General features: G+C 44.0%; 1 protein-coding gene across 1 annotated transcript in view; it reads left to right on the top strand.

Moving 5' to 3' along the window:
- Positions 1-13,354, top strand: part of ddx51 (DEAD (Asp-Glu-Ala-Asp) box polypeptide 51) — a 65,765-nt gene that overhangs the window by 32,562 nt on the left and 19,849 nt on the right. The window contains exon 13 of the mRNA XM_034161710.1: positions 325-426. Within this exon, the coding sequence (XP_034017601.1) occupies positions 325-426 (102 nt within the window). The remainder of the gene's footprint in view (positions 1-324; positions 427-13,354) is intronic.

The following is a 13,354-nucleotide window of genomic DNA, read 5'->3' as shown; positions in this document are numbered from 1 at the left end:
AAAGTCCTGCGTTAGTTCTCTGTACTCTGCGTCATCGTCGTCCATAATGAGTCCAATGAGGGCGGAGTCAACAGAGAACTTCTGCAGGACACAGCTGTCCATGTTGTGTCTGAAGTCTGCAGTGTGAAGAGGAAGGGCGCAAGGACCGTCCCCTGGGGGGCCCCCCACACTGCAGGTCAGGAGGTCAGACATGCAGTTCTTGGTCCTCACAGGTCCTTGCAGTTCTTGGTCCTTCTTGGTGTGTTAGTGTGTATGTGTAAAATCATCACATAGATAAATTCCAGCGGTGGTGTGTAACCGTGTAATGTTCCGTGTCGTTTGAAGGTTGATCAGCACAGACGCGGCTGCCAGAGGCATCGACATCAGCGGCGTGAAGTGTGTGTTGAACTACGACGCACCGCAGTACATTAGAACCTACATCCACAGGTACGTGTGCATCCCAGCCTGACGCTGTGGGACAGTAAGGATTGATAAGCTGCAGAGACAGAACCAGGCTCCGTCACGCTGTGTTGTGTTCAGGATCGGAAGAACCCGCTCGGGCTGGGAAAGCTGGACTGGCCTTCACCTTTCTGCTTGGAGTTCAGGTCAGACTTTTCCACAAAATTACTTTCGTCGACATTGTAAGAAATCATAAAACAAATAGCTCTGGTGTCCGTACAGGAGAAAAACTTCCTTCAGATGGTGCATAAAGCAGGAAGTCCTGGGATCCAAAAACACATCGTCAAACCCAGGAACCTGCAGAGTATGGAAGCCCACTATGAACAAATGCTGCAGGAACTGTCCCGTGTGATCAAGGTACCGCAACAGTAACAGTTCCTGTGTATGTGGCCGCCGTATCGTTAAATGTCTGTGTGTGATGTTTGTGCATGCTGACTGTTTGTTCATGTGGCGAATAACCTGATTCAGTATGGAGCGCCATTAAAAATGTCACAGTTTAAACGTTAGCTTAAAATGACACATGAAACGTGCACGGCACCGCAGCCGGACCCTTAGAGACACTCAGACAGACCCTGCATAACGTCACCTGTAGGTTTTCTGTCGAGAGCCGTCCTGAAGCTCCAGCATCGCGGCTCTGGGTGTTGCCATGTTTGCAGCACTTACTCCGCCTACCTCACAACCAACTATATTTGGATAAAGAGGTGGAACATAGGTGAGAACCAGTGAGACGAAACCTGAACCTTTTAGACCCCGTTCCTACCAGGCTGCTCAAGGAAGCCCTACCATTATTTAATGCTTCGATCTTAAATATGATCAATCTATCTTTGTTAGTTGGCTATGTACCACAGGCTTTAAGGTGGCAGTAATTAAACCATTACTTAAAAAGCCATCACTTGACCCAGCTATCTTAGCTAATTATAGGCCAATCTCCAACCTTCCTTTTCTCTCAAAAATTCTTGAAAGGGTAGTTGTAAAACAGCTAACTGATCATCTGCAGAGGAATGGTCTATTTGAAGAGTTTCAGTCAGGTTTTAGAATTCATCATAGTACAGAAACAGCATTAGTGTAGGTTACAAATGATCTTCTTATGGCCTCAGACAGTGGACTCATCTCTGTGCTTGTTCTGTTAGACCTCAGTGCTGCTTTTGATACTGTTGACCATAAAATTTTATTACAGATTAGAGCATGCCATAGGTATTAAAGGCACTGCGCTGCGGTGGTTGAATCATATTTGTCTAATAGATTACAATTTGTTCATGTAAATGGGGAATCTTCTTCACAGACTAAAGTTAATTATGGAGTTCCACAAGGTTCTGTGCTAGGACCAATTTTATTCACTTTATACATGCTTCCCTTAGGCAGTATTATTAGACGGTATTGCTTAAATTTTCATTGTTACGCAGATGATACCCAGCTTTATCTATCCATGAAGCCAGAGGACACACACCAATTAGCTAAACTGCAGGATTGTCTTACAGACATAAAGACATGGATGACCTCTAATTTCCTGCTTTTAAACTCAGATAAAACTGAAGTTATTGTACTTGGCCCCACAAATCTTAGAAACATGGTGTCTAACCAGATCCTTACTCTGGATGGCATTACCCTGACCTCTAGTAATACTGTGAGAAATCTTGGAGTCATTTTTGATCAGGATATGTCATTCAAAGCGCATATTAAACAAATATGTAGGACTGCTTTTTTGCATTTACGCAATATCTCTAAAATCAGAAAGGTCTTGTCTCAGAGTGATGCTGAAAAACTAATTCATGCATTTATTTCCTCTAGGCTGGACTATTGTAATTCATTATTATCAGGTTGTCCTAAAAGTTCCCTAAAAAGCCTTCAGTTAATTCAAAATGCTGCAGCTAGAGTACTGACGGGGACTAGAAGGAGAGAGCATATCTCACCCATATTGGCCTCTCTTCATTGGCTTCCTGTTAATTCTAGAATAGAATTTAAAATTCTTCTTCTTACTTATAAGGTTTTGAATAATCAGGTCCCATCTTATCTTAGGGACCTCGTAGTACCATATCACCCCAATAGAGCGCTTCGCTCTCAGACTGCAGGCTTACTTGTAGTTCCTAGGGTTTGTAAGAGTAGAATGGGAGGCAGAGCCTTCAGCTTTCAGGCTCCTCTCCTGTGGAACCAGACTCCCAATTCAGATCAGGGAGACAGACACCCTCTCTACTTTTAAGATTAGGCTTAAAACTTTCCTTTTGCTAAAGCTTATAGTTAGGGCTGGATCAGGTGACCCTGAACCATCCCTTAGTTATGCTGCTATAGACGTAGACTGCTGGGGGGTTTCCCATGATGCACTGTTTCTTTCTCTTTTTGCTCTGTATGCACCACTCTGCATTTAATCATTAGTGATCGATCTCTGCTCCCCTCCACAGCATGTCTTTTTCCTGGTTCTCTCCCTCAGCCCCAACCAGTCCCAGCAGAGGACTGCCCATCCCTGAGCCTGGTTCTGCCGGAGGTTTCTTCCTGTTAAAAGGGAGTTTTTCCTTCCCACTGTAGCCAAGTGCTTGCTCACAGGGGGTCGTTTTGACCGTTGGGGTTTTACATGATTATTGTATGGCCTTGCCTTGCAATGTAAGCGCCTTGGGGCAACTGTTTGTTGTGATTTGGCGCTATATAAAAAAATTGATTGATTGATTGATCTCTGCTCCCCTCCACAGCATGTCTTTTTCCTGGTTCTCTCCCTCAGCCCAACCAGTCCCAGCAGAAGACTGCCCCTTCCTGAGCCTGGTTTCGCTGGAGGTTTCTTCCTGTTAAAAGGGAGTTTTTCCTTCCCACTGTAGCCAAGTGCTTGCTCACAGGGGGTCGTTTTGACCGTTGGGGTTTTACATAATTATTGTATGGCCTTGCCTTACAATATAAAGTGCCTTGGGGCAACTGTTTGTTGTGATTTGGCGCTATATAAAAAAATGATTGATGATTGTTTGTTTTGGGGCGGCGACATCAAAAAAAATTGCAACCCACTTATTTTCTCAGCAGTCGTGGATTAACTGGACCTACGTCATCAGGCTAACACGTACCTGTTAAACACAAATTAAATAAAAGGAAAACTTGGAACACTGACGTCTTACATGATCTGGACAATTAACTGGACAACGAACTACATTATTATGGAGATGTGTAATAAAATGCTCAGGAAGGACAGACGCAGCCAGTCCACAGCTAGCAGCGTCTCTGCTGCTGGAGCTTTGAGCTCCATTCTCAGCACATTCCACCTGTCGCCAGTGATGGGAGTTTTCTGGAATGAGAAAATGTAACGTGGCGCGGCTCGTTACAGCAGCCAATGACAGACGTCGTTACAGATTTTACCATGAACTCCACGTCGTGTTGAAACAACAAACCAATGCATGAAATGTTGTTTGCTGCGGGGAGATGATTTAAAGTTCACCAGGAATAAATTCAAAGGGGCTGGTTCAACCAAAACACCACCCCGACTTTTATTAATCATTTATACTGAAACACTCCCGCTAAGTCTTTGATTTATTATATCATGGTTTTGGCTGAATTTGTTGTTAGTTGACGTTATTCAAGTTATTTCACACAAATCATACTCTGTTTTTGGAATGAATTACTTCAAACTGTGTTGATGGAAACGTGATGTGTCAGCCTACTAAATCTACATTTTATGGTTTCTTCTGTACACAGACGTGAAATAATGTGATTAAAATATGATAAATACTTAACACACTCGTAGAAGTCAGATATTGATGTGAAAACGTTTGTGCGTTGTTTTCCACAACACTGAAGTTGTGAGTTTCCCAGAAATGCTGCCATCAGCACTGGATGGAAAAATCATTAATGGACATGAATAAGAATCAATTTACCCCAAATCAGTGTCCTGAGAACTAAAAGTTATATTGGGGTGAATTAATGAACAGCAGGTGCAGCTTTACTTGAATCATATTTATTTTAGTTTTATTTTAAGACACTATCAGATAAATCAAATGTTTAGATAAATGTAGAGAGAGAACAGCAACAGTCCAATGGGAATTGTGGTTTTTATCAAATCGTAATTACACTGTGTTCTAATCCATGTGACAGACTGTTGATTATAGTTCTGTCATCTTGCCAATATGGGAAAATGTTTTTTTTTTCTTTTTATGACTAAAATGACCAGAAACTGGGAAATAGCTCTCATTAGTTACTGATTGTACCAGATTGCATATAATTTTCAAAATTTTCTTGGGGAGGGCCCCCCACTTAGGTGCTGCAGCCTGATGTAATGGAAAAAAAAATTCAGTTTTTTCCAAGGGCCACTCACAGCACTGTGTCATTCAAGTAACCACGCCCCTAATTATGCACAAGTTTATGGTTTTAAATGTCTTAATCTAAGGACATTGTCATGGAGGAAGAAACTATCCATAGAAGCCAAAACTTTTTTTAGTACTTGCTGCAGACACACACACACACACACACACATATATAGACAACCCCAATTCCAATGAAGTTGGGAAGTTGTGTAAAATGTAAATAAAAACAGAATACATCCATCCATCCATCCATATCCATTTCTTCCGCTTTACCGAGTTGGGTCACGGGGGCAGCAGCTCAAGCAAGCCGCCAGACCTCCCGATCCACACACACCTCCCCAGCTCCTCCGGGGGAACCCCAAGGCGTTCCCAAGCCAGTCGAGAGATGTAGTCCCTCCAGTGTGTCCTGGGTCTTCCCCGGGGTCTCCTCCCAATGGGACGTGCCCGGAACACCTCTCCAGCGAGGCGTCCAGGGGGCATCCGGAAAAGATGCCCGAGCCACCTCAACTGACTCCTTTCGACATGAAGGAGCAGCGGCTCGACTCCGAGCTCCTCCCGAGTGACCGAGCTCCTCACCCTATCTCTAAGGGAGCACCCAGCCACCCTGCGGAGGAAGCTCATCTCGACCGCTTGTACCCGTGATCTCGTTCTTTCGGTCAGAGCCAAATCTCATGACCATAGGTGAGGATCGGAACGTAGATCGATCGGTAAATCGAGAGCTTTGCCCCCTACTCAGCTCTCTCTTCACCACGACGGTCCGATACAGCGACCGCATCACTGCAGATGCTGCACCGACCCGTCTATGGATCTCACGCTCATCCGTCCCTCACTCGTGAACAAGACCCCCGAGATACTTAAATTCCTCCACTTGAGGCAAGGGACACCCACCGACCTGAAGAGGGCAAAGCACCTTTTTTCGGTCGAGAACCATGGGTCCTCGGATTTGGAGGTGCTGATTTTCATCCCGGACGCTTCACACTCGGCTGCAAACCGCCCCAGTGCACGCTGAACGTCCTGATTTGACGAAGCCAACAGAACCACATTGTCCGCAAACAGCAGAGACGAGATTCTGTGGTTCCCAAACCAGACCCCCTCTACACCCTAGCTGCGCCTAGAAATTTGTCCATAAAAATAATTAACAGAACCGGTGACAAAGGGCAGCCTGGCGGAGGCCAACGTGCACTGGAAACAGGTTTGACTTACTACTGGCAACGCGAACCAAGCTCCTGCTGCGGTCGTACAGGGACCGGATAGCCCTTAGCAAAGGACCCCGGACCCCGTACTCCCGGAGCACTCCCTCAAGGTGCCCCGAGGGACACGGTCGAACGCCTTCTCCAGATCCACAAAACACATGTGGACTGGTTGGGCAAACTCCATGAACCCTCGAGCACCCGATGAAGCGTGTAGAGCTGGTCCAGTGTGCAGCGACCAGGACGAAAACCACACTGCTCCTCCTGAATCCAAGGTTCAACCATCGGTCGAATTCTCCTCTCCAGTACTCTGGAATAGACCTTACCGGGGAGGCTGAAGAGTGTGATCCCCCTATAGTTGGAACACACACCCTTCGGTCCCCCCTTCTTAAACAGAGGGACCACCACCCCGGTTTGCCAATCCAGAGGCACTGTCCCCGATCGCCACACAATGCTGCAGAGGCGTGTCAGCCAAGACAGTCCCACAACATCCAGAGACTTAAGGTATTCAGGACGGATTTCATCCACCCCAGGAGCCTTGCCACCGAGGAGCTTTTGAACCACCTCGGTGACTTCGGCCGGGTAATGGATGAGTCTGCCTCCGAGTCCCAGTCTCTGCTTCCTCTTCAGAAGACGTGATGATGGATTGAGGAGATCCTTGAAGTACTCCTTCCACCGCCCGACAACATCCCCAGTCAGGGTCAACAGTTCCCCACCTGCACCGTAAACAGTGCTGGTGGAGAGCTGCTTCTGCCTCCTGAGGCGTCGGACGGTTGCCAGAATCTCTTCGAGGCCGACCGATAGTCTCCTCCATGGGCCTCCCAGAACCCGAGTTTTTGCCTCTGCGACCGCACAGGCTGCGGCACGCTTGGCCTGCCGGTACCTGTCAGCTGCCTCTGGGGTCTCACCTACCAACAAAGATAACTAGGACTCCTTCTTCAGCTTGACGGCATCCCTTACTTCCGGTGTCCACCACTGGGTTCGGTGATTGCCGCTGCGGACAGGCACCAGAGACCTTGTCTGTCGCGGCGGCAATCCCCGAACCCGGTGAACAGAATACAATGATTTTCAATCCTCTTCAACCTATTCAATTGACACACCACAAAGACAAGATATTAATGTTCAAACTGATAAACTTTATTGTTTTGTGCAAATATTTGCTCATTTTGAAATGGATGCCTGCAACATGTTTCAAAAAAGCTGGGACAGTGGTATGTTTACCACTGTGTTACATCACCTTCCTTCTAACAACACTCAATAAGCGTTTGGAAACTGAGGACACTAATTGTTGAAGCTTTGAAGGTGAAATTCTTTCCCATTCTTGCTTGATGTACGACTTCAGTTGTTCAACAGTCCGGGGTCTCCGTTGTCATATTTTGCGCTTCATAATGCGCCACACATTTTCATGGGTGACAGGTCTGGACTGCAGGCAGGCCAGTCTAGTACCCGTACTCTTTACTACAAAGCCACGCTGTTGTAACACGTGCAGAATGTGGCTTGGCACACACCCCCATACCATCACAGATGCTGGCTTTGAACTTTGCACTGGTAACAATCTGGATGGTCTTTTTCCTCTTTTGTCCAGAGGACACGACGTCCATGATTTCCAAAAACAATTTGAAATGTGGACTCATCAGACCACAGCACACTTTTCCACTTTGCGTCTGTCCATTTCAAATGAGCTCAGGCCCAGAGAAGGCGGTGGTGTTTCTGGATGTTGTTGATGTTGGCTTTCACTTTGCATGGTAGAGTTTTAACTTGCACTTGTAGATGCAGCGACGAACTGTGTAACTGACAATGGTTTTCTGAAGTGTTCCTGAGCCCACGTGGTAAGATCCTTTACACAATGTTGTCGGTTTTAATGCAGTGCTGCCTGAGGGATCGAAGGTCACGACATTCAGTTGGTTTTGGCCTTGCGTTACATGTAGAAAGTTCTCCAGATTCTCTGAATCTTCTGATTATATTATGGACTGTAGATGATGGAATCCCTAAATTCCTTGCAATTGAACATTGAAAATATTGTTCTTAAACTGTTGGACTGTTTTTTCATGCAGTTGTTCACAAAGTGGTGATCCTCACCCCATCTTTGCTTGTGAACAGCTGAGACTTTTGGGGATGTGCTTTTTAACCCATCATGACACTCACCTGTTTCCCAGTGAACCTGTTTCCTGTGGAATGTTCCAAACAGGTGTTTTTTTGATCATTCATCAACTTTCCCAGTCTTTTGTTGCCACTATCCCACCTTTTTTGAAATGTGTTGTGGCATCCATTTCAAAATGAGCAAATATTTGCACAAAAACAATAAAGTTTTTCAGTTTGAACATTAAAATATCTTGTCTTTGTGGTGTATTCAATGAATACAGGTTGAAGAGGATTTGCAAATCATTGATTCTGTTTTTATTTACATTTTACACAACATCCCCCTCCACATCCATGCCTTGGTCCTCTTCACGAGTTCCTAATACAAATTGTCCAGCTGTCTTTCCCATATCATGATTTTATATGGGGGTGGCTCTGCTTCCCAGCTCGGTGCACTGGCTTTAGTTTCTTTGGATCTTTCCTCTGTCATTTTTTCTCTTTTCTGCTGTAGCCTCTGCGCTTCCTGCTTGAACAAGGCCAAACTTCTTTTTTTTCAGTGCGTTTTTGTTGTTATTCACGTTCTTCTGCTGATCTTTAATTTCTTTTTTCTGTATTTCTACCGCAACTGCTTCACACATCACCGGATCAAATGATCCCACCAAAGGCCATTGCCTGCCCCCATGTGACCTTTTGTGCCACTTTCTCATACATTGGTTGGCCTTAGTGCGTTTTCCTGGATTATTTCTTAGTACTAAGTCTAGCGGGGTACTTTCCCGACCTTGACTTGAGAGTTACCCATGTAACCCTGACAAACGCTATGTGAGGTGTTTCTATGGTGTTCTGGTAGTCCCTCAGGGGCTGTCCTGATCCAGACCAATAACTTGCCGGCTGTAACACCTGTTTTGTATTTTAAACCCTTAAAAGGATTAAATTTCCAACTGTTATGCCCGTCTTCTTTTTCTTTAACTAAATATAAAAATTTACCTGTTTCCCACCGAACCTTCCTTGGGACCACAGTCAGAGTCAACCTAGGAAACAGTTCTTCACCTGGATCGGTTGGTAGTGTTATTAAATGATTTAATGGTATGCTAATTTCTTTATTAGGATCAGCACAAAGCAGCTGCAGCCACGGGGTTAAACCCTGATGCCACAGACGTCTTATCAGCAGCTCCCAATTAATTAGAGGGAATTGTTCTTTCTTTTGCTTCAGATTGATTACCTTAGTAATCTGCCATAATTTCTGATTGATCTCTTGTTCGTCCTGCCAATGTTCTGCTCCTACACTGTCAAAATAGGTCCTTTCCAGCCAAAAATGTGTCCTGATTCCTGTTCTGGGAGTATTATCATCATCACTTAAGTCTCCCATCAAAGACTGTCCCAAGCATTGATCAGTCTGTCAGCTTTTTCACTATAATCTAAGCTTTAACTCTTTTGATTTATAACCAACTTTATTTATTTAATCCTCTTACAACCCTAACACTTCCTAATGTCTTTGCTCCCGACTATCTATTTTTCCTTCTAGTTTTCTTTCTTTGAAATAATATCTACCTTCTCTGTATTTACATAGCAGTCTCTTCTCCTTCTTTTTCTTCACTGTGTTGTGTGTAACACACTGTCTCTGTTTCACACTTTCCTCTCTGCCTGTCATGCACCTCCCAAGTCCTTCTGTTGGGTCTAAACGTCTCCTCCTCCTCGTACTCTTTACATTAATCTTGTATGTCAGCCAGCCTGCAAGCCCCACAGCTTTGCCTGCAACTCCCCGCTTACTCTCCGCTCTCCCACACACAATCTTCAAAGCTTTATACACAAAAATTATTAAAAACAACTTTCTATATATCTCTATCTAGACTTCTGCCACCCTTTACTCCGCGGCTTTAAACAACCTTTTTATTCACTTAACACCAATGTGTTCTGTTTAAGTATGTATCTTCTTCACGTTAGACAGCTTCTCCGGCGCTGCCAGCAACTCATTATTTTTTAACAAGCCCTCTTTGAGCGTACAATATTTCATTTACTTCTACGCCTTACCGGCCTCGCGTGCGTATCCTGTGCTTAATATATTATTTTTCACAAGCTCCTCTCTGAGCATACAATATTTCATTTATTTCTACGCCTTACCGCGCCTGGCGTGCGTATCCTGTGCCTTTCTGCACTTTCTTCTACTTTTTTCACTTACTGAGCTCCTCGTGAGCTTAATGTGCCTTTGCACTGAAATACTCTCTTTTTCTTTTCTTATAAAAAAAAAACTCATATTACTGTGTACTTAATTACTTATTCTTCTCCCACGCCCCACAAGCGTGTATTTGGTGCCTTACTGCACTATTTTCTGCTTCATTAATTATCATGTATTCTGCACTAACTCTTCATTCATTTTTTTTTTAATAGTTTTTCTCTTTTTCTTAAAAAATGACGTCCTTTATTGAGCTCTTTTACTTACTGTCAGCTGTGCTACTTTGCACTTTTCTCTTTAAATCTCTTTATCACGTACGGTATTTCTACTGCGCCCCCTCAGGCGCTTATCTTGTGCTTCCTCTGCACGTATTCTCTGTTAAACTCTTTTTCTCACTTATTTCACTTCAGTCTCTGTTAAACTCTTTAAATAACCTTGTATTACCTTGTATCTATTTGTCAGTGTACCCCTAAATTAACCCCTACAGCGCATGCTATCAGCCGGCACGTTAGTAACGAATTTCAACACCAATTATTCCCCAAGCATCCAGGTTAGTTCTCCATGCACTCTTTTCCGCACCAGAGTTCATGAACATTCCTGACCTTTCACTCACACAGACATTCTTTTTCCTGGGAACACACACACCTTCTGAGCATTTTATCTACAAGGCCTGATAATTTTCAATCTTATCTTTTTTTTGTCTTTTATCAATTTTCTTAGTCCAGGTTCTTTTGGGTAAGAAGCAATTAAAAAAATATCACCTGTCAACTTGGGCGGAAATCCCGACTCACTCCTCCAGATCGTGCAGAAGTTATAAAAGGTTTCTGCTTACCCTTTTAGTCGTGATCACTGTTATTTACGGTCTGGAGGGATGAGCTGGACCGTCCCAGGCTGCCGGAATGCCCCTGGACCCTCCTGAAGCTGGCTCGCCAAGTTCTGACGTGGTCCGTCTTTAGTCTTCTCAGGATGTCGTCTTTTAGATAACACAAACTAATTGCAAGTGATATGCTAGAAAAGGACACAACACTTTAGAATAATTCAGCCTTAAGCAAGATAAAATGCACAGAGTTTTTAAGTTTATTTAAGCTGGTGCGACACAGAGCTTAGACAAACTGAGTCCTCTAGAGAGACTGACTAGGTGACAACCGCGCTCATCTATTTATTGGAGACCCGCGGGCATCGCTCCTCCTTCGACTTTTTTATTTTATTTCATTCCCAAGACATGGTTTTCTATTGGAAGCGTCCTCTAGTGAAACCCCTAAGCAGGTGTTAGGCCATTATTTCAATGTGACAACGCTCCCATTAAAACGTGAAGGATTTACAACTGATTTTTTTAAAAGACCTTCAGCACAGGTGCAGCTGGCCTGAGGCCCCCCCCCGCACGTGGCCTCAGCCACAGGTGCAGCTGGCCTGAGGCCCCTGCACGTGGCCTGCGGGAAAGCACCTAAAAGGCCTTGGAAAGCCCCTGACAGACTGAATGACTAATAGAGCCCTTTTTTTGGGGTTGAACACCTGCTAGTTCAACCAGAGGACATACAGTTCGGATCAGGACACTTGATAGTTCATCATAGTTCAAATAAGGACCTAAAAATTCTTCTACAGATCCACTGTTGATTTTGCAAGTTTTGCCACCTACAAAGAATGTAGAGGTCTGTAATTTTTATCGTAGGTACCACTTCAACTGTGAGAGACAGAATCTAAAAAAATCCAGTAAATCACATTTGTATGATTTTTAAATAATAATATGTATTTTATTGCATGAAATAAGTATTTGATACAATAGAAAAGTAGGCCTTAATATTTGGTACAGAACCTTTGTTTGCAGTTACAGAGGTCAGACGTTTCCTGTAGTTTTTCACCAGGTTTTCACACACTGCAGCAGGGATTTTGGTCCACTCCTCCATACAGATCTTCTCCAAATCTTTTAGGTTTGGCATTTCAGCTCCCTCCAAAGATTTTCTATTGAGTTCAGGTCTGGAGACTGGCCAGGCCACTCCAGGACCTTGGAATGCTTCTTACGGAGCCCCTCCTTAGTTGCCCTGGCTGTGTGTTTGGGGTCATTGTCATGCTGAAGACCCAGCCATGACCCATCTTCAATGCTCTTACTGAGGAAGGAGGTTGTTTGCCAAAATCTCACCATACATGACCCCATCCATCCTCCCTTCAATACGGTGCAGTCGTCCTGTCCCCTTTGCAGAAGAGCACCCCCAGAGTATGATGTTTCCACCCCCATGCTTCACGGTTGGGATGGTTTTCTTGGGGTTGTTCTCATCCTCTAAACATGGTAAGTGGAGTTGATTCCAAAAAACTCTATTTTGGTCTCATCTGACCACATGACCTTCTCCCATGCCTCCTCTGGACCCTGACCTGAACTCTTACCCCACAAGTGAGATCTTGCATGGAATCCCAGACCGAGGGAGATTGACAGTCATCTTGTGTTTCTTCCACTTTCTAATAATAATCATAACAGTTGTTGTCTTCTACCAAGCTGCTTGCCTGTTGTCCTGTAGTCCATCCCAGCCTTGTGTAGGTCTACAGTTTTGTCCCTTGTGTCCTTAGACAGCTCTTTGGTCTTGGCTATGGTGGACAGGTTGGAGTGCGATTGATTGAGTGTGTGAACAGGTGTCTTTTATACAGGTAACAAGTTCAAACAGGTGCAATTAATACAGGTAAAGAGTGCAGAATAAGAGGGCTTCTTAAAGAAAAATTAACAGGTCTGTGAGAGACAGAATTCTTGCTGGCTGGTAGGAGGTCAAATACTTATTTCATCCAATAAAATCCAAATTAATTATTTAATAAAAATCATACAATGTGATTTTCTGAATTTTCTTTTTAGATTCTGTCTCTCACATTTGAAATGCACCTATGATAAAAAATTGCAGATCTTTCCATTCTTTGTAGGTGGGAAAACTTGCAAAATCAACAGTGGATCAAATACTTATTTTCCTCACTGTATACAGGGCTGGAAATTTGAATCTGCCTGGTCATACCACAGCCGGCTATTTTGGAGGTAATTTTCAGTTTAACTTTTAAAATATGGTACCAGTTTGTTCCCCTGTCATGAGGATTCAGAATATATATAGTTTTTAGGACTACATATTATAAGACAGACAGACGTAGCCCTTTATGAATATAGATTTTGTGTTGGTTCAGAATAAACAGAAGACACGCGACTTTTTAAAAATACAGTTTCACTACAGATGGGT

The sequence above is a fragment of the Thalassophryne amazonica genome, chromosome 21 (genome assembly GCF_902500255.1).
Source record: "Thalassophryne amazonica chromosome 21, fThaAma1.1, whole genome shotgun sequence".
Classification (NCBI taxonomy): Eukaryota; Metazoa; Chordata; class Actinopteri; order Batrachoidiformes; family Batrachoididae; genus Thalassophryne; species Thalassophryne amazonica.
Note: the sequence above shows the minus strand (reverse complement) of the source record. Positions and strands in the feature narration are given on the sequence as shown.